The sequence below is a fragment of the Mesoplodon bidens genome (genome assembly GCF_964165515.1).
Source record: "Mesoplodon bidens genome assembly, chromosome: 2".
NCBI classification, from domain to species: Eukaryota; Metazoa; Chordata; class Mammalia; order Artiodactyla; family Ziphiidae; genus Mesoplodon; species Mesoplodon bidens.
The window spans coordinates 102,747,669-102,770,169 of NC_138177.1; the positions used below are offsets into that span (position 1 = coordinate 102,747,669).

The 22,501-nt window shown below is 36.9% G+C and overlaps 1 protein-coding gene across 2 annotated transcripts in view; it reads right to left on the bottom strand.

Moving 5' to 3' along the window:
• Positions 1 to 437: 437 nt before the first annotated feature.
• The window catches only part of ABCD3 (ATP binding cassette subfamily D member 3), a 90,283-nt gene continuing 68,219 nt past the window's right edge, over positions 438 to 22,501 (bottom strand). Inside the window, exons 17-23 of one of the 2 annotated variants that reach the window (XM_081222788.1) lie at positions 15,191 to 15,268; positions 15,020 to 15,085; positions 14,829 to 14,918; positions 14,232 to 14,351; positions 7,371 to 7,475; positions 4,297 to 4,353; positions 438 to 2,020 (exon numbers count right to left, since the gene is read on the bottom strand). In XM_081222788.1, the coding sequence (XP_081078914.1) occupies positions 1,943 to 2,020; positions 4,297 to 4,353; positions 7,371 to 7,475; positions 14,232 to 14,351; positions 14,829 to 14,918; positions 15,020 to 15,085; positions 15,191 to 15,268 (594 nt within the window). In that variant the 3' untranslated portion in view covers positions 438 to 1,942. Of the gene's footprint in view, positions 2,021 to 4,296; positions 4,354 to 7,370; positions 7,476 to 14,231; positions 14,352 to 14,828; positions 14,919 to 15,019; positions 15,086 to 15,190; positions 15,269 to 22,501 lie in introns of those variants that run through there. The other variant, XM_081222789.1, reaches the window with a different exon arrangement.

Sequence of the window (22,501 nt, forward strand, 5' to 3'; positions counted from 1 at the left end):
CAAGCCTTCCTAGAACCAACAAGTTAATGTATACTGCGATTCTCCAGGAAAGGGATCTTTCTTTATACCTCATACGGTGAGGCACTTTAACATTTGTTAAATTAAAAAGGGAAGAAAAAATAAAGAAAAAAAAACAAAAACAAAAAAATTTTTTTGATTGCAAGAATTCATTACAGAGAAATAAGGAGGCAGCTAGGAAAATACTTCTATTAGTAGGCTTAGGGTAACCTAGAAATCTGAAAATCTGAAATTTCCCCTATGCCATAAAATGTTTCCCAGGACTGATACTATCTTTTAAGGTCTGTCTATTTGGTAGCATTTGTGAAGTACACTGAAGGTTTTTTCCTGGCTTTTCTAAAGAAGAAATTCATTCCATTAAAACCACATTTGACAAAAAATTTTAAAAAAGAGATACTGGATGCTAAAAGGGCTTTCTGAATGTTTATTTTTGTATTTTTCAAGTCAAGACTGTATAACTCTGTATGAACTACCTAGGATTTATATACCAGAATAAAAAGAACAAGCAAAGGTTGTATAGGATATCTGATTCTTTTTTAATCTGAACAGAAAATAGGTAAGTATACAAGTTTGCTAAAGAGAAGTGGTAAAAATTGAATGTTATGTATTATGGAATCAGTACATCAAGTTTTAACTTTGGTAGTCAGTGATTCTTACAGTTAATTCTGAAAAAAAAAAACCCAAACCAGTTATGCAGAAACAAGAATATAAAAAGCCCCTTTCTGAATCCCAGTTTGATAAAACTGATTTCATATCTAGCTTATTGATAATACTCAATTTCAGTTCTCCCTGTGCAAATAATACACAGTCATTAATGGTGGTCTGGTGAGATGAAATTGATTCCTCTTAGGATATAGTTCAACATAATGACCCAAATATAAAAAGGTTATTAAAGAGTCACAGAGATAAACCAGTGCCTTAGGAAACATAATTCACTCATGTGCATAATTTTATAACATATTTTTAAACATAAAATCACAGTCAAAGACAGTGATAACATTGCATACTCAGTGCTTTACTTCATGTAGTACATTCCTATGGCTCATCTGGAGTTTAATGCCATGTAACCACCACACTTCTAATGAATGGGCTCCTAACATATACAAATCCATCTAATTCTTTAAAAATTCTAAAAATCTTATAAGACCTTGAGCTTGACATGTAAGGACTTTGTGTTTTCATATTCCATCACTGAGAAGATTAGGTGTGAAACACAGTAACCATTCCCTGTAAGCAAGGCTGCACATATACTTCTGTTGCATCACCACAAATAACCCTCAAAACAACTCAATAATGAAGATTGCGAGGGGCATATTTATTATTTAGCCAAAGAAAATCCAAATGGCTTTCCTGGATTCAAATGTACCCCAAGACATAAGGAATGAGTATAACTGTGGCAGCTGAAGACATCTGCCACAGGGTAATAAAGGCCATTATGACAAGATGTACATTTTGATAATTCACTATGATTTGTTTGTTTCCCACTATCATGGGCCACAAGAAAATGAAACTCAAGACTATCTTGTTAGAACAGGACAAGTGATGACCCTAGTTTTAAACAGGGTTCTTCATTGAAGGAAAAGATAGAGCCATAAAAGTCAAAGTAGCTGACTTCAAATGGTTTACATCCCAGGATGAATCAGGTTACACTGATTTAAGCCCAATTTAATTTAGGCAGGTTTTTAACCACAAGAATAAGGACATTCTTAGTACATATTAATAATTAAACCGACATATACACAATTAGCAATATCCTATATAATATTAAATGTTTCAACAACTTATTCATGATTATTTTATATCTAGTTAATTTGTTGTTTTCTTTAAAAAAACAAGCTCAAGTTTATTTTACAATGTACTTTATATTTCTAATTGTATTGTGTAATTATTTCATTGAAGCTGGTTCAATACAGTTCTCTGGATTCTAAGAGCCAAACTCAACTGTATCTTCTGTTATCTGTTTGAATTCATAATTGCCTCTGCCATCCATATGCAGGTAGTACTATGGGAAAGAAGGGGGAAAAAATCAATAACTGAGAATCTCCTTTTTGTCAGGAATTTATGTAGAGGTTATTATACAAGAAAATGATTGAAAATAATTATTTTAAGCCACTAAAATCTTCAAAAGTTTATACTCAGAAATGCATACCATTTTCCAAGGAAAGACTAAAAGAAGATGTCCGCTCTTTTTAAAAGGAGCCACAATATACATCTGCTTGTAGTGGATATAGTACTTTCCATTAAGAGAACTAAAACACCAGACTTCCTTATTATTTTTTTTCCTTATTATTTTAAAGGAACCAAATCTGTAAGCATCCCACAAATTAGAATGCTTCTACCACTCCACAACCAACGATCTGATCTACAGAGGTGCAAGTGCACTAAGTGCAAGCCTGTCGTACAGGAGAGCCTCTAAAATACTTACTTTAGATGGTTTCCCAGATCAGCTCAGAACCTCTAACTTAAGGCTTTTTGTTCATTTGTTCTTTGACTTAGCAGAGGAGGATGAGAACTATAGAGTGAGCTCAAATATCTCATCCTATGAAGATGCTTAGGGCAGCAGTTACAAAGCCTTCCGTTTTATTTAGTGGTTTTTTGTTTACAGAAAAGACCTTTGTTTTTCCATTTTCTATATTGTTATTTTTAAGCTATTCTAGACTCTTTAACATTGCAGTTCTTTGTGTTACCCCTCCTTCACATGATCACTGGCCTGATGGTTATTTTGATAACTGTCTACACCTCCAGGAGAAGAGGAGAGGGGAAACCCAAGTGCTTTCACTGTCCTATGGCTGTAATGTTTATGAACTTCTGAGAAAACACAAAGGCTTGGGTATATTTTAAACTGCTTTGATTTCTAGTTATTTAGTTTTTCATTCAATTCATGAAAATGGGCAAATTATAAATATGTCATTAAGATAATAAAAGTATCTTTAAAAGTCAACAGCTATATAGAACTTCATTACGGTTTTTTAAGAACTTTCATACAGGCTACCTCTCTGATCCTCACGGTAATCTGAGACAGTTAGGCAAGGATCAATACTTTATTAAACGAAGGAAGCAATTAATGCCAGAAAGTGATACCTGAACCCAGGTTTTCTGACTTCAAATCCCATGTTCTTCATTTAACCATTTATACACTATCATCTAAACCGTAAGGTTCTTTTTTTTTTAATTTTTCTTTATTTTTTATTTTTATTTTTTTGCTTTATAACAAATTTAATCAGTTATACATATACATATGTTCCCATATCCCCTCCCTTTTGCGTCTCCCTCCCACCCTCCCTATCCCACCCCTCCAGGCGGTCACAAAGCACCGAGCTGATCTCCCTGTGCTATGCGGCTGCTTCCCACTAAACCGTAAGGTTCTTGAGTGTAAGGACAGTACTCTGTATCCCTCATGACACTTAGCCCAGTATCTGGTTAAAAAGATAATCAATCAGGTATGTATTTTATGGGACAAAACACCCTTACCATGTTCCAATTTTTCTCAACCCTTTTCTGTATCAATTAGGAAGGAAAAAAAGGAAAGAAGAGGGAAGGGAGAAAGAAAGGATGGAAGGAAGGAAGGGGGGAGAGAGGAAGGAAGGAAGGAAAGAAGGAAGGGAAAAGAAAAGAAAAGAAAAGAAAAGAAAAAAGAAAAGAGGATCTAAGCTGGGTTTATTTTTAGGGTTTGATTATTTTACATTAAGAGTTGAAAAGGACTCCCATACTGAGAATGGCACTATGGCACTGCTGGAGCACCTGTACCCATGTAAACCTCACTGCAATATCTTTGTAAATTATAGTGACCACCTAATGAATTCTGTTTATTACAGTGTGATGACAAACATAGCTGACATTATACAGTTTCCTCCTTGTAGTCCTGATCTCTACTAAAACTGTCTCTAAACTTTTTGCTGATCCTCCTTAAGACTTTCTCCTTCTGTCAATACAGAATGGTAAGAAAAAGTTTGTTTGGCCATAGTTGTGATAAGATTATGCACATTTTAGTCAGTTATTATACAACAGTCATTTATAAAACTGGAGAACCACTAACTGGTTCTCTAATATCTATCATATGTAACTAGGGACTGTTTACATATATTGTAGCTTTCAAAATTAACAACTACAATAATATTTATGAAAATCCTGTTTTATAAAAATGAATTAGAATCACCTTTTTCCCTTAAGTTATATATTTATAAGGGAATATACACCAAGAAATCTAAAACCATAATCACCTGAATTCATATATGAAAATAAACTCTCACTATACCATTCAGTATAAGAAATACAAACCTCATGGTGTTTCCAAAGAGACTTTCTATGTGACACAGTGAAGAGGGTAATGCCAACCTAATACAAGGAAAATGATTTAGGTTTATATCAATAACACAGAGTCACAAATTAAACTAGTCTATATAATTTAAGCTGTTAAGATGACTGTCTTCAGTAGCTATAGTTAAAAATCAATGCCAAAGAGAAAAAACTATAACTGACGCCAAATGTTTAAGGTAATGCAAAGTACAGGCCATTGACCACAGAATAAAAACTAACAAGTATCAATATAATCTTTAAGAAAAAAAAACTAAACTAATAGGTACTAGCTTAATTAAGTGTATTATTTTGTTTTGGGCAGAAAATATATATCCTAGCACATTTTATATTTTATTGTGAAAAATATATGAAAAGAGTATAAAGGTGGTAAAAGTAGCAAAAAGTCAAAAACAGGAAAATTAAATCAATATAGTACTGCCTACAGTAAATTTGTTTTTCAAATACAGGGTCATAATCTTTTACTGGAAACCCTTATTTTGGAATGTCTTAGAATTCAGATTTTGGAAAAGTAGTATTTACCACCCCCAGAGGGTTCTGAGGCAGAATTCTGAAATCAAACACATCAATGTTTCTGCAACAACACATTTGGACATGAACATTCAGTGAGATAAATAAGAGCTTAAAAATCTTCTGTTAGTTCAGGCCAGGTCTGGCTACCCAGTGAGCTTGCTACAAAATAATGAAAAATCTTTTGGTTTTACAAGCTTACTGGATCTCAGACTGTGAATGAGGATTTATGGGTTGTTCTTCAAATTTTCAAAACAACACTAAGAGATATAGCTAGTTGCTCTGGATCAGTGATTCTCAACCAGGGAGGGGAGGCAGGGGATTTTGTCCCATAGGGGACATTTGGCAAGGTCTTTTTGATTGTTGCAACTGAGAGTGCTACAGAAGTCTAATGAGTAGATGTCAGAAATGCTGCCAAACATCCTACAAAGCAGAGGACAGCCTCCCACAAGTAAGAGTCATCCAACCCACAATGTCAATAGTGCTGAGATTGAGAACACTTGCTCTAGATCAGTGTTTCTCAAAATGGATCTCTCGAGGCTGAGATACATGTTAGGGTAGCCAGGAAATCTCCACCATGAGTTCCAATTTTTATATTCCTTTTGATAATTAAAAAGAATTTTGAGTAAGTATGTTCTTCTTATCACTTCTATCATGTGCCCAAGTTTGTGTTTACACTTCTGTTGGCACCAAGTGGTGACTTAAAGTGGTATCATTTAAAACTTTTAATGTATCATAAGTTTGGCTGCCATGGGAAAGGTTTTCAAACAGGTTAGGAATTGCATGACAAGTATACGGTCAGTTATTAATAAAACATATATTTCGATGGTAAAACACATCTGATTTTTGAAAGCTCACTTCAGATATTATTTCTCTTACAACTCTAAAATAACTGGATTAGATCTCAACTTAATGAAGGCATTCTTATAATAGAATTACTTAGGTCAAAATACGTAAGCAAAATTCAAAACATAAGATCTGGACCTCCTATTATTTTTGGACCTCAGATTAAACCTAAACCAGTGGTTTAGTTTCAGCAAAACAGTATCATAGGTCTCTCTAATGCTGCAGTTTTGAAACTGTGTTTTAAAGTTTTATCTGTACTTAATTTATAGGTTTATACTGGTTTTGTAGCTTTTGTAAATGAGTTTTAAGTTTAAGTTCATACTTCATTTCATGCTTATCCATATTCAAGTGCCATTATAGTAATACAATTTATCAACTGGGGGCTCCATAAGAATTTTTTCTTTTAAGTGGAATCTATACATAGGAGAATTGCATCCTTTGTGGGGACTTGCAGCCTACAGCTAGATAGAAGAGGAAACTGCATGGACAAAATTACCAGCAAAGAGCCTCTAAATCACTAATCAAGTAGAGACTACATGGTTTTATGTGTAAGAGATTCCACAAACACCTCTAATGCCTATAAATCTGAAAATGTGTATGGACAAATGGATAAAAAATTATAAATGACTAAAACTGATTAAGAACAGAAAACCATTAAAGAAATAAAATCAGTACCTATAAAATCTTCCTAAAATATGAATGTAGCAAATTTATGCCTTCATCATTATGCCAATTCTTCTCAAACTTTAATGTGCATTTGAATCATCTGGGGGTTTTGTTAAAATGCAGGCTCTGATTTAGTAGTAGGGCTTGAGACTGCATTTCTAACAAGCTCCGAGGCGATGCTGCCGCTGCTGAGCTATGACCACACTTTGAGCAGAAGGAATTGTATGTATATATATATATGTGTGTATATATATATATATATATATATATATATATATATATATATATATATATATATAAATGTATATATGCATCATGACTTTTTATATTTATTGTGAATTCCCAAAGAGCAGTTACAAAACGTTAAAAGACTCCTGTACTTCATTTGCTTACACTGAAACTCTAAAACAGTTAGGATACATTGCTCTTGTTCTCAAAATCCAAAACAAGTATAGATGATGGTGACAATTCCTCACAGGAAAAAAAAACAAACAAAAAAACTGAGATTACTGAATAATTACTTAAAGAATGGAACCAATGTAGACAGCCTAAGAAAAGGCTACCAAAAGAAGCCTTGGTAAAATACTGGCCAGGCCAGAGAAAAAAATGGATAAATTAAAAGTTGCCAAATAATTACTATCGAATTTTTTTAATTAAATTTTTTTTTTATTTTTCGCATTTTCTTTATAAAAAAACAAATGATATTTAGGTAAAGTTGATGGAACAAATTAAGAAAATATCAGTTTATTAACTCTGAGTATAGAGAATGAGTTAAAAGGAAAATAAATTTAAACATTTATTTTATATCTAATACACGGCTAAAAAGAATTATATTCAGAATTCATTGATAATTTTTTTACTCATATCTATTAATTATCAGTTTAAAATATTAAAGCAAGATATCATCCTATGATAGTAATTTTGTCACTTTATAACTTGGAATCTTCTCTTTGGGTAGATATTTGGTTGGACACAGAGTAAACTGAAAGGGGGGACTGAGAATTTATCACACTTACCTTTCGACAATGACTGTAAATGTAGTCTTCCACATCCACACTAACTGCACTTGTGCATTCATCCAAAATGGCAAACTGGGGCTTATGATAAAATAATCTTGCCATCTGAAGCATAAAAAGAAATATTCTGTATAATCATTTAGAGAGCTAAAATTAATATGTGAAAATAGATTTACTTTAAATACTCATTTACAGTCTTCTAAAGCAAAGATGGAAATTATTCTAACTCAAAAAATCGACTCCTCAGAAGCAAAAACAATATAAAGAAACATGATTGTTTTTATTGTCTTCCCGAACAAAGGGAAAAATGTAACACATGGGAAATATTGTTAAGAGTAAAGCAAAAACTTTTAAGACTGATGGGAGATGAAGTTGAGTTTTAAACTAGTATTAAAGAAAGTTCTCTAAAAAAGGTTAGAGGGTACACTTTTTGATGAAATCTTAGAATTCAGACTATAGATGACTCATGCAAAAACTGACTATTTTTAAACATTTTGTTGCTAAAGTAATGTCAATATTATGTTACCAATTAATATTCCCACCAACAATGTTTGAGTGTACCTGTTGTATATATCCCTGTGGTCAGTATTGGGCATGCTCATTTTTTAAAGGCTGTGCTAATTTTATAAGTGAAAATTAACATCAAGGTTATTATAGCTTACATCTCTTTGATTAGCAGTAATGCTGAACATTTTGCTGTTTATTTTCCATATGTATCTTATTTTCTGGGAATTATTTATTCTGATCCTTTGTCTAACAGATATTTCAAATTGTCATCTGCTCCTAGCAATGACCTCCATGTTGCATGACCAATGGACACTTTCTATCCTTGCCCAATTTATCTTCTCTGCAACATTCAACGCAGGTGACCATTCCCTCCTTCTTGAGAAAGTGAGAGTGAAACCATGGTTTTAAGTTTCTTTCCATTTCTTATGCTGTTTTCTCAGTTTCTTTTCCAGCATTTTCTCTTTCACTTGACCATTAAATGTTGGGGTCCCCGAGGGTTAATTCCTAGGTCCTCTCCGCTTTTTCCTATGTTGTTTCTCTCTGAGTGATCTCATCAAATCTCATGATTTCAAATATTATTTACATTTGTAAACTCCCAATATATCTCCCTCACCCATACTTCTCTTCTAATTTCCAAACTAATACATAAAAATTCCTATTTGATCTTTCTATTTGGATATCTTACAGGACTCGCAGACTTTAAAAATCTAGAACAACGGATTTTCTAGATTTTTCCCTTAAATCCATTCATCCATTTCCCCCACCCCATCTTGAACATTTCAGAAATGAAGCTATCAAACAGCTGCTCAAGCTAGAAAGCTGTGAGTCCTCCTTGATCTTTCCCTTCTCCTCCTCCCTTCCCTTCCCCCACCCCCATTTTCAGTCCATTCAAGTCAGTCCTGTGGACCCTACTCACTTTCCCCCAGCTCACAATCATGTCCTTAGCCCAGAGCATAATTCTCTCCTGCCTGGATGACCACAAATAGCCTCCTGCTTCCTCTTTTGCACCTCTTTAACCCATTCTCCATGTAACCAGAGAGGATCTTCCAGAAACATAACAGAGAATTTCATTCTTCTGCTTAAAACCCTTCAATAACTTCCCATTTCACTTAGAATAAAATTCAAACTCTTTACCATGGTCTACAAGGCCCCACACAACCTTATTACTACTCACTCTCTAACTTCAACATTCCAGCCACCATCTCCTCTCAACTACTAGGACACAATGTGTCACAGGTCTTACAGGCTTAGCACATGTCACTTTCCTTATGTCTCAAACGCCTTACTCTGCTCCTTGCACCTTTCAAACTTCTGCTTAATGTCATCTTCTCAGACAAACCTACCCTGATTCCTTTCCCCATTCCAAGTGGGTCCCTTCTGTAACATCTCTGCAGCTCTTCACATACTGTAAATTGTATGTTGTCTGCTTCTTTGTCTACCCCTTAGGCTATAATATTCACAAAAGCTGAGACTCCGTTTTAAACATTACTGTACACCCAACACCTGTATAGTATAGCAAACATTCAAATATTTGATAAATGACTGACTAAAACATAAAAACAGCTTTCTTGGGGTTTATATCTTATTTATAAGAGGTGTGAGGAAGGGGAAGCAGCAAGGACAGACCATCAAGAATTTCAGCTGTGCAGAGAATGAAAGGTATAGACTACATGGGACCTTTGGTTAAGGCAGAGTTTGCTTTTTAGATCACAGAGACCTGAAAATATCTTTCTATAAGAGGACTAGAAGAGATTAAATATTGGGGGGGGGTGTCGGAGAGGGTGCATAACTGAGGGAGAGGGATGTGATAAAGTTGGAGAAGGGAGGGTCCAAAAACATAGATGGAGACATTAAGCCTTTCTCAAGAGGAAGGATGACATATCCTCCACTAACAGTGGGAGCAGGGAGGTCAGGACAGCCCGGTGCAAAGTTATTAAGAGGAGTGATTATTTGAAGGCATTCCACAAATGCCCCTCCTCTGTGTTCCCATGCAATGCTTTGCATACCTTCGTCACCACACTTAGCACATTATATGGAAATTTTTTCATCATGTGTCTTTCTCTCTCCCACTATGTAGTCAGCTACTTGGTTTCTCAATACAAGGAGATTTTGGAGTATATGAACTCTGCAGTCATACTGCTGACTGAGCATGACAGGCCACTCCCACCCCCCACCAGCTTTAACATTTCCTAGATATCTTTGCCTGGCAAGCCACTTAACTGTTCTACATTCTATTTCCTCTGTGAAATGGGACACTCACAGCTCTCATCTCACAGGACTATGGCGAGAATGAAATGAGATAACCCGTGTAAAGTGCTTGGCATACTGCCTATCGCCTATTTAGCACTAAATAAAAATTAGCAGTCATGTAACTGAAATAACAGCATCTCTTTTTTAAGAGGAGAGTTATTCTGCTGAGAGTGGGGGAGTAGGTAATGGGGTAGAAAGCCTGAGACTGGTAGTTTTCAAATGATTATATCATGAAAAATGAGACAGAGGGACAAAAATCAGTAATAGGATTGCCAAGCCATGCTGTGAATCCCTGTAATACTGGAAACCATGGAAGTGCAGTGCCACCAATCTATCTTATTCCCTGATTTTTTTCCAGCTGTGCTCAGAAGCCAATGTACAGAAATGCCAAGGCAAACAATTGCTCTTGGATTGGTGTTTAAATAATACGAGAAAACAAAAAGTGGGAAAGGAAGTTAAGGGGAAGGATCATTTGTTCATTCCTTTAAGAAATATCTCCTGTGTTCTAGGCCCTGGATTGTTAAGTCTGTGCTGGACAGGAAAGAAGGTAGTCAGAAGGGAACTGATCAATTATAGAGAAGGAATGGGTCAATAATAGAGAGACCTCAGTGAGTTTGAAGAACGGGGACAGTTGCCAATTAGGTAAAAGAAAAAGAATTAATTACAAAAATGAATTTAAAAAAATACTAAAAATCTTATGACAGTGGTATGTCTGGTAAGGTGGTTTGGGCCTTTCTTTTTCTTTTTCTTTTTTTTTTTTTTGGCGGTACGCGGGCCTCTCACTGTTGTGGCCTCTCCCGTTGCAGAGCACAGGCTCCAGACACGCAGGCTTCAGCGGCCATGGCTCACGGGCCCAGCTGCTCCGTGGCATGCGGGATCCTCCCGGACCGGGGCATGAACCCGCGTCCCCTGTATCAGCAGGCGGACTCTCAACCACTGCGCCACCAGGGAAGCCCTGGGCCTTTCTTTACACTTTTATAAATATTCCAACTTTTCTATCATATATACTTTTTCATAATTCAATATAAAAAAAACCATCACTAAAGAGGAAGAGCAAGAACAGAAGAGTAGAAAAGAAAACTATGGGTCAGAGAAATAAGACAGCCCAATTTACGATTAGGTGGAGCAACCCTGGCTGATGTTTGGGTCAGGGTTGGACTAGCTGATGGCTGGACCCAAATGGGTACAATGGGGGAAAAAGACATGTCACTTGAGACTTCAAGGCACAGTGAGAGAAGAGAACTGGTCAGACAGTCCACTTGCACATTGAAGGCCATATACTGTAATGTACTGGTTAAGAGCAAGTGTTCTGGGGTCAGACCCACCTGCACGTGGATCTCAGTTCTGCCATGCAGCAGCTGTTTGGTATCAGAAAGCTGCTTAAGTTCTCCAAGTCTTTCCCTCATCTGTACCTTACTTCACAGGGCTCTTGGGAGAATTAAACAGGACCTGCCATTCCAAATCAATCTTTCCCTCAACAATATTCTAGTGCATTTTCTTTGTAATTATCACTGAAGACTGCCTGCCTGGTATCATAATTAAAGGAGCATATCTGGCTCTCCTAACTAGATTATAAAGGCAGGCACCTAGCTAAGTGCCTTGCACAGAATAGATTCTTGGCTAATCCTAAACTCTGTGGCAAGCATACCATAATTAATTTTTTTGCTGTTAAAATAATGGAATAATATTTCCCCCTATATTTATGTTGATATTTTTCAAGGGACTTTTAGAAATGTGTTCACCAGATCTCCCTTTATTCAGTAGTTTTATTCCATTCCCTCAAATTCAAATCCTGATTCTCCTTACCTAAGAGTTCCTTTGGTTCATCTGTTTATTTTTTTTTTGCGCTACGCGGGCCTCTCACTGTTGTGGCCTCTCCTGTAGTGGAGTACAGGCTCCAGATGTGCAGGCTCAGCGGCCATGGCTCACGGGCCCAGCCGCCCTGCGGCATGTGGGATCTTCCCGGACTGGGGCACGAACCTGTGTCCCCTGCACCAGCAGGCGGACTCTCAACCACTGCGCCATCAGGGAAGCCTTGGTTCATCTGTCTTACACCAACCTTCACTCTTATAGATTCACTGTTTTGGTTAAACCTCTCACGTCTGTTCTTCCTAAAAACTATAATTTTTATAATTTATAAATTATAGGTTTTTATAACTTATAAAAATTATGTCTTCTCTTCCCATCAACTTTTTACTTTGAAACTTTTAATCCTACCAAAAAAAATGAAAGAATAAATGATTACTCCACCCAACTTCAGCCATGTTAATATTTATTGCATTAGCCTTTTCTATCTCCCTCCAAACCCTTCTAAAGTAGCAAAACAATATGCTCTCTTTTAAACTTCACATTCAATTCTCCAAATATTGGCCTATACAGAACACACCTTGTCAAGGGCTTGGCCATGCAACTGTGTTACAGGTGAGCTTTCCCCATTTCCCAGCTCTATCATGGTTCATCTAGTTTTACAGGGTTCCTTCCCCCACTACCTATTCTTCCAAAATAACCTCTCACTCCTCTAGGCATACCCTTAAATTTCATATCTTCTAATAAAAACTACCCTCTGTGTAACATTTATACCACACATATAGAATTCCTTAGTTTAAGCAGATTTATTTTTCTTTCTGAGTCTCCATTGTGTCCACTTGTGAATCTTGCCTTATCCTTCCACTTTCTTTGAAGTCATAGGATAAGAATTTAAATTAGTTTTCTTGAATTGCAGTTATTTCTATAGGCATCTTCTAAACTGATTCCAGAAATGCCCAATCACTTTAAATTCTCACACCCTCAGCCCAATTTCCACTTTGAGTATGGCTGATATCTCTCTTCTCTTTCGTTTATGATTCATTCATCACTCTAGATTAATCTCACTAGCCAAACAAATCACAATATTAAGTTGATATTAAGTTCATATAGAATGGGTATGATCTAGAGAAAAACAACATGCAAAACAATCAGGGAATAGGAGGTAACCAAAAGGTAGAATATAACCTGAAGATAAACAGTAAACAATTCTGAAATAAGTACATTCTTCTGCTATCTTTCCTTGGCTACAGTTTTCTCTAATTTCCACAAGGTTATAACACTCCCTCACCAAAAAATTCCTCTGGATCTGCTCAAACTATGGTATGTCTAGTTAGAAAATTACTCCCTAAAAGTTATCCCCCTTGTGACTTCCCTGGTGGCGCAGTGGTTAAGAATCCGCCTGCCAATGCAAGGGACACAGGTTCAGTCCCTGGTCTGGGAAGATTCCCACATGCCATGGAGCAACTAAGCCGGTGCACCACAACTAAAGCCCACACGCCTAGAGCCCATGCTCCACAATAAGAGAAGCCAATTCAATGAGAAGCCTGTGCACCACAACAAAGAGCAGCCCCTGCTCGCCGCAACTAGAGAAAGCCCGCGTGCACCAATGAAGACCCAACGCAGCCAAAAATTAATTAATTAATTACAAAAAATAAAATGAAAAAATAAAAGTTATCCCCCTTTACAGAGTACTCAAAGAATCACTCTTAATGTGTCACATTTTGTAGTCATGTTTGATTGAGATAACTTCAGTTGATCATAAAATAATTGCTTTGAAATGTTTCTTTATATTAGGAAAATTTTTAAATTCTAAATAACTTTAGGTAGTAGATACTGAGCCCTGAAACAAGGATAAATATAATGATAGAGGGAAAGGACAAGAACGGAATAAAGAATAAAATGATAATAAAATTAACATCTCTAACACCTTCAGCTACTTTAGAGAGAACAGGCTAAGACAGAGAGGTGTCTATAGGGAAAAAATACTGAAAGGGATCTCATAACCCAACCAGGACCTATGTGCTACAAAGTTCCCCCAACTTTTGGAAAAACGGATTAACGGTATATAATTGGATCTGCATCTTTTCCTTTCATAGGAATATTTTTGAATTTTTCAGAATTCCAAATTTACATGCAAGCTATACTTCTATTATCATATAAACTAAGCCACACTATAATAATTGCTAAATAAAAAGATTAAAACAAAACTGTATGCCTTGATTATCAAAATGCTGGATTCTAAGAGTGACTTTATGCAACCAGATGCATCGCTGTGCAGTGTTTTCAGAGCACACTTACCGCCATTCTTTGCTTTTCTCCACCACTGAGTACATCCATCCAATCCTGAACACTGTCCCAGCCTCCTTCACGTTCAAGGATATGACCCAACTGGACATTGTCTAAGTATTCCTTCAGTACCTTTCAGCAAAATGATTAAAGGTGAAATCATGCTTAATATAAACCAATATTCTCTATCTTGCTTTATTTTTTAAACTAGAAGGACTATAATACTATTGTCAATATCACTAAAAAAGGCACATTTCACAAAAGAATGTGGCACAAAGGTAAACAAACTCTTTACTTCCTATTTATACTAATTTTGACAAAATATATCTAGAGGCATAAAGAAAATAATACTATTGTACATAATTAAAGGACAAGGGCAATGAGAAAACAAACAATAGTGTAAAGACAAGGTTAAACATTCAACAAGTCATATTTAAGCAAAATGGTTAACGTCTTACCTCAACCTGGAAAGTTATAATTAATGATTAGGCTGTAGAAGCCTTTACAAAAGGTTATAAACTACTTGAAATCTAAAATACTTAACTGATTAAGATAAAGACTCTGAAGTGGAGTGTTTTCAGTAAGTCTAGGATATAAACATTTCCTTACGAGGTCAGAAATTCCCTTCTTTTTCTGATCTTCTCTTCCATCTGGATATATCACTTGGTCTCGAAGTGTTCCAAGGGTCATATAAGGTCTCTGATAGTAACAGAGCAAAAATCATTAGAAGTGGTTTAAAAAAAAATAAGTTAAAAGATCTTGAAATCAAAGATTATAAAATAACTCAAACAAGGTCTTACCTGGGGAACATAAAATAACTTTCCTCTCTCGGGTTTAGTTAGACGTCCTCCAAAAAGAGGCCATAACTATAAAAGCAAAGGAGGAGGGGGAAGAAGAGCTGTAAATTCCACAATGTGGTAGATTATATGGCAAAATAAGACTACAAAACCTTGAGGCCAATTTTTACTTACTTCACCAAGAACACGGAAAAGTGAACTCTTTCCACAGCCATTTGGACCACAAATTAGAACGTTGGCCCCAGATCGAACCTGAAAGGAAATGAGTCTATGAATTAATTAAATAGAATATACACTCAATGAACATTTCCATAGAGTCAAATAGCTCTTTGCTAATGATAAGCTTTCTATTATGTCTATAAATGTGATATTAGGTAGAAGCAGTGGAGGGTATGGATGAAGAGACCTTTTATTTTTGTTTACTTTCAATTTTTACTCAGTCACTTTTTTTCCCACTTAAATATCACTATTGAATGATATCAACTGAATCTCAATCAGAATACAAAGATCTAAAGCTTGAATTCTTGAAAACAGTAATTATGTATGTAAACACAGTCTTGTTTTAAAAAATAGAATTGTACTATATATACTGCTCTACAACTTGTTATTATTTAACAGTATATCAGGTGCTGAATAGACTCATCCTGCCTAGTTGGGGAGTTCAGCAAAGAACTATAATGTTTTATTTTGCTTTGCCTTTGAGGTTTTTAAAATGTACTTTTAAAAAAATCTAGTTATATATTGTTTACAAGAAATATACCATAATAAAACGGCTCAGGAAAGGTATAAACAAAGACTTGTACAAAATATATGATCAGATGTAAACAAAATGAATTTCATGGAAGGGATCAAGATGGTGGAATAGAAGGATGTGCCCTCCCTCTTGCAAGAGCACCAGAATCACAACTAACTGCTGAACAATCATCAAGAGGAAAACACTGGAACTCACCAAAAAAGATACCCCACATCCAAAGGCAAAGGTGGAGCCGCAATGTGACGGTAGGAGGGGAACAATCACAATAAAATCAAATCCCATAGCCACTGGGAGAACACAAACTGGAGAACAATTATACCACAGAAGTCCACCCTCTGGAGTGAAGGTTCTGAGCCCCACGTCAGGATTCCCAACCTAGGGGTCTGGCAATGGGAGGAAGAATTCCCAGAGAATCAGCCTTTGAAGGCTAGCAGGATTTGATTGCAGTACGTCAACAGGACTGGGGGAAACAGCGACTCCACTCTTGGAGGGCACACACAAAGTAGTGTGCACATCAGGACCCAGGGGGAAGGAGCAGTGACTTCACAGGAGACTGAACCACACCTACCTGCCAGTGTGGGAGGGTCCCCTGCAGAGGCGGGGGGTGGTGTGGTGGCTGTGGCTCACCCTGGGGACAAGGACACTGGCAGCAGAAGTTCTGGGAAGTAATCCTTGGCATGAGCACTCCCAGAGTCACCATTAGCCCCACCAAAGAGCTGGGTAGGCTCCAGTATTGGGTCACCTCAGGCCAAACAACCAACAGGGAGGGAACTCAGCCCCACACATCAGCAGACAAGTGGATTAAAGTTTTACTGAGTTCTGCCCACCAGAGCAACACCCAGTCTAGCTACCACCAGTCCCTCCCAACAGGAAGCTTACACAAGACTCTTAGATAGCCTCATCCACCAGAGGGCAGACAGCAGAAACAAGAAGAACTACAGTCCTGCAGCCTGTGGAACGAAAAACCACATTCACAGAAAGAAAGACAAAATGAAAAGGCAGAGTACTATGTACCAGATGAAGGAACAAGATAAAACCCCAGAAAAACAACTAAATGAAGTGGAGATAGGCAACCTTCCAGAAAAAGAATTCAGAATAATGATAGTGAAGATGATCCAGGACCTCGGAAAAAGAACGGAGGAGTCAAAGATTGAGAAGATGCAAGAAATATTTAACAAAGACCTAGAAGAATTAAAGAACAAACACCCAGAAGATTTAAGAACAAACAAACAGAGATGAACAACACAATAACTGAAATGAAAAGTACACTAGAAGGAATCAATAGCAGAGTAACTGAGGCAGAAGAACAGATAAGTGACCTGGAAGAAATGGTGGAATTCACTGCAGTGGAACAGAATATGGAAGAAAGAATGGTGGGATTCACTGCTGTGGAACAGAACAAAGAAAACAGAATGAACAGAAATGAAGACAGACTGAGAAACCTCTGGGACAACATTAAACGCATGAACATTTGCATTACAGGGGTCCCAAGAAGAAGAAGAGAGAGAAAGGACCCGAGAAAATATTTGAAGACATTAGAGTCTAAAACTTCCCTTAACATGGGTAAGAAAATAGCCACCCAAGTCCAGGAAGTGCAGAGAGTCCCACACAGGATAAACCCAAGGAGAAACACACCAAGATACACAGTAATCAAACTGGCAAAAATTAAAGACAAAGAAAAATTATTAAAAGCAACAAGGGAAAAATGAAAAATACAAGAGAACTCCCATAAGGTTAACAGCTGATTTCTCAGCAGAAACTCTACAAGCCAAAAGGGAGTGGCATGATATATCTAAAGTACAACTAAGATTACTTCCCTGGCAAGGATCTCATTCAGATTGAGTGGAGAAATCAAAAGCTTTACAGACAAGCAAAAGCTAAGAGAATTCAGCACCACCAAACCAGCTCTACAACAAATGCTAAAGGAACTTCTCTAGGTGGGAAACATAAGAGAAAAAAAGGACATACAAAAACAAACCCAAAACAATTAAGAAAATGGTAATAGGAACATACATATTGATAATTACCTTAAATGTGAATGGATTAAATGCTCCAACCAAAAGACACAGGATCGCTGAATGGATACAAAAACAAGACCCATAAATATGCTGTCTACAAGAGACCCACTTCAGACCTAGGGACACAAGCAGACTGAAAGTGACGAGATGGAAAAAGATATTCCATGCAAATGGAAATCAAAAGAAAGCTGGAATAGCAACACTCATATCAGATAAAATAGACTTTAAAATAAAGAATGTTACATGAGACAAGGAAGGACACTACATAATGATCAAGGGATCAATCCAAGAAGAAGATATAACAATTATAAATATTTATGCACCAACACAGGAGCACCTCAATATATAAGGTAATTGCTAACAGCTATAAAAGAGGAAATCAACGGTAACACAATAGAGGGGGACCTTAACACCTCACTTACACCAATGGACAGATAATCCAGACAGAAAATTAACAAGGAAGCACAAGCTTTAAATGACACAACAGCCCAGACAGATATAATTGATATTTATAGGACATTCCATCCCAAAACAGCAGATTACACTTTCTTTTCAAGTAGATATGGAACATTCTCCAGGATAGATCACACCTTGGGTCACAAATCAAACCTCAGTAAGTTAAGAACACTGAAATCATAGCAAGCATCTTTTTCGACCACAACACTATGAGATTCGAAATCAATTACAGGGAAAAAAACGTAAAAAACACAAACACATGGAGGCTAAACAATACATTAATAAATAACCAAGAGATCACTGAAGAAATCACAGAGGAAATCAAAACATACCTAGAGACAAATGACACTGAAAACACAATGACCCAAAACCTATGGGATGCAGCAAAAGCAGTTCTAAGAGGGAAGTTTAGAGCAACACAATCCTACCTCAAGAAACAAGAAAAATCTCAAATAAGCAATCTAAGCTTACACCTAAAGGAACTAGAGACAGAAGAACAAACAAAACCAAAGTTAGTAGAAGGAAACAAACCATAAAGATCAGAGCAGAAATAAATGCAATGGAAACAAAGAAAACAATAGCAAAGATCAATAAAACTAAAAGCTAGTTCTCTGAGAAGATAAACAGGATTGATAAACCTTTAGCCAGACTCATCAAGAAAAAGAGGGAGAGGACTCAAATCAATAAAATTAGAAACAAAAAAGAAGTCACAATGGACACCACAGAAATACAAAGCATCATAAGAGACTACTATAAGCAACTCTATGCCAATAAAATGGACAACCTGGAAGAAATGGACAAATTCTTAGAAAAGCATAACCTTCCAAGACTGAACCAGGAAGATATAGAAAATATAAACAGACCAATCACAAGTAATGAAATTGAAACTGTGATTAAAAATCTTCCAACAGGGCTTCCCTGGCAGCGCAGTGGTTGAGAGTCCACCTGCCGAGGCAGGGGACATGGGTTTGTGCCCTGGTCCAGGAAGATCCCACATGCCGCGGAGCGGCTGGGCCCATGAGCCATGGCCACTGAGCCTGCACGTCTGGAGCCTGTGCTCCGCAACAGGAGAGGCCACAACAGTGAGAGGCCCGTGTACTGCAAAAAAAAAAAAAAAAAATCTCCCAACAAACAAAAATCCAGGACCAAATGGCTTCACAGGTGAATTCTATCAAACATTTAGAGGAGAGCTAACATCTATCCTTCTCAAACTCTTCCAAATTATAGCAGAGGGAGGAACACTCCCAAACTCATTCTATAAGGCCACCATCACCCTGATACCCAAACCAGACAAAGATACTACAAAAAAAGAAAATTACAGACTAATGAACACAGATGCAAAAGTCCTCAACAAAATACTAACAAACAGAATCCAGCAACACATTAAAAGGCTCATACACAATGATCAAGTGGGATTTATCCCAGGGATGCAAGGATTCTTCAATATATGCAAATCAATGCAATACACCATATTAACAAATTGAAGAAAAAAACCATATGATCATCTCAATAGATGCAGAAAAAGCTTTGGACAAAATTCAACACCCATTTATGATAAAAACTCTCCAGAAAGTGGGCATATTGGGAACCTACCTTAACATAATAAAGGCCATATATAACAAACCCACAGCAAACATCATTCTCAAAGGTGAAAAACTGAAAGCATTTCCTCTAAGATCAGGAACAAGACAAGGATGTCCACTCTCACCACTTTTATCCAACATAGTTTTGGAAGTCCTAGCCACGGCAATCAGAGAAGAAAAAGAAATAAAAGGAATACAAATTGGAAAAGAAGAAGTAAAAGTGTCACTGTTTGCAGATCATATGATACTATACATAGAGAATCCTAAAGATGCCACCAGAAAACTACTAGAGCTGATCAATGAATTTGGTAAAGTTGCAAGATACAAAATTAATGCACAGAAATCTCTTGTATTCCTATACACTAACAATGAAAGATCAGAAAGAGAAATTAGGAAACAATCTTATTTACCACTGCAATGAAAAGAAAAAAATACCTAGGAATCAACCTACCTAAGGAGGTGAAAGACCTGTACTCAGAAAACTATAAGACACTGATGAAAGAAATCAAAGATGACACAAACAGATGGAGAGATATACCATGTTCATGGATTGGAAGAATCAATACTGTGAAAATGACTATACTACCCAAAGCAATCTACAGATTCAATGCAATCTCTACCAAATTACCAATGGCAATTTTTACAGAACTACAACCAAAAAAATCTTAAAATTTGTATAGAGACACAAAAGACCCTGAATAGCCAAAGCTAGCTTGAGGGGAAAAAAACAGAGCTGGAGGAATCACACTCCCTGACTTCAGACTATATCACAAAGCTACAGTAATCAAGACAATATGGTAGGGGCTTCCCTGGTGGCACAGTGGTTAAGAATCCGCCTGCCAATGCAAGGGACATGGGTTTGAGTCTGGCCCAGGAAGATCCCACATACCGCGGAGCTACATGCACCACAACTACTGAGCCTGAGCTCTAGAGCCCGCAAGCCACAACTACTGAGGCCACGTGCCACAACTACTGAAACCTGTGCGCCTAGAGCCCGTGCTCTGCAACAAGAGAAGCCACGACAATGAGAAGCCCGCACACCATAACGAAGAGTAGCCCTGGCTCACCACAACTAGAGAAAGCCCGCGCACAGCAATGGCGACCCAACACAGCCAAAAATAAAAAAATAAAATAAAATAAAGAGAATATGGTATTAGCACAGAAAGAGAATATAGATCAGTAGAACAGGATAGAAAGCCCAGAGATAAACCCATGCACCTATGGTCAACTAATCGATGACAAAGGAGGCAAGGATATATAATAGAGAAAAGACAGCCTCTTCAATATGTGGTGCTGGGAAAACTGGACAGCTACATGTAAAAGAATGAAATTAGAACACTCCCTAACACCATATACAAAAAATAAACTCAAAATGGATTAAAGACCTAAATTTAAGACCAGACACTATAAAACTGTTAGAGAAAAACACAGGAAGAAGACTCTTGAAATAAATCACAGCAAGATCTTTTTTTTATCCACCTCCTAGAGTAATGGAAATAAAAACAAAAATCAAGAAATGGGACCTAATAAACTCCAAAGCTTTTGCACAGCAAAGGAAACTATAAACAAGACAAAAAGATAACCCTCAGAATGGGATAAAATATTTGCAAATGAATCAATGGACAAAGGATTAATCTCCAAACTATATAAACAGCTCATGCAGCTCAGTATTAAAAAGAACAAACAACCCAATCAAAAAATGGGCAGAAGACCTAAATAGACATTTCTCCAAAGAAGACATACAGATGCCCAAGAGGCACATGAAAAGCTGCTCAACATTACTAATTATTTGAGAAATGCAAATCAAAACTACAATGAGGTATCACCTCACACCAGTTAGAATGGGCAGCATTAGAAAATCCACAAACAACAAACGCTGGAGAGGGTGTGGAGAAAAAGGAACCTTCTCGCACTGTTGGTGGGAATGTAAATGGATACAGCCACTATAGAGAACAGCATGGAGGGTCCTTAAAAAATTAAAAATAGAATTACCATATGACCCAGCAATCCCACTACTGGGCAGATAGCCAGAGAAAACCATAGTTCAAAAAGACACATGCACCCCAATGCTCATTGCAGCACTACTTACAATAGTAAGGTCATGGAAGCAACCTAAATGCCCACGAACAGGCGAATGGATAAAGAAGATGTGGTACATATATACAATGGAATATTATTCAGCCAGAAAAAGGAACAAAATTGGGTCATTTGTCGAGACGTGGATGGACCTGGAGACTGTCATAGAGAGTGAAGTAAGTCAGAAAGAGAAAAACAAGTATCATATATTAACGCATATATGTGGAATCTAGAAAAATGGTGCAGATGAACTGGTTTGCATGGCAGAAATAGAGACACAGATGAAGAGAACAAATGTATGGACACCAAGGTGAGGGAAGCGGAGGTGGGGGTCAAGGGTGGGGGGCAGGGTGGTGGTGGTATGAAATGGGAGATTGGGATTGACATATATATACCAATATGTATAAAAGATATAACTAATAAGAACCTGCTGTATAAAAATAAAATTTAAAATAAATAAATAACCAAACAAACAATATATCACAGATATTCTTCAGTATATTCAGATTCTCCCCATTCCTCTCTTAATGCCTGCAGTGTATTCCATAGTAAGGATGTATCATAACTTATTTAAATACTCTCCTTTTGTTAAATATTT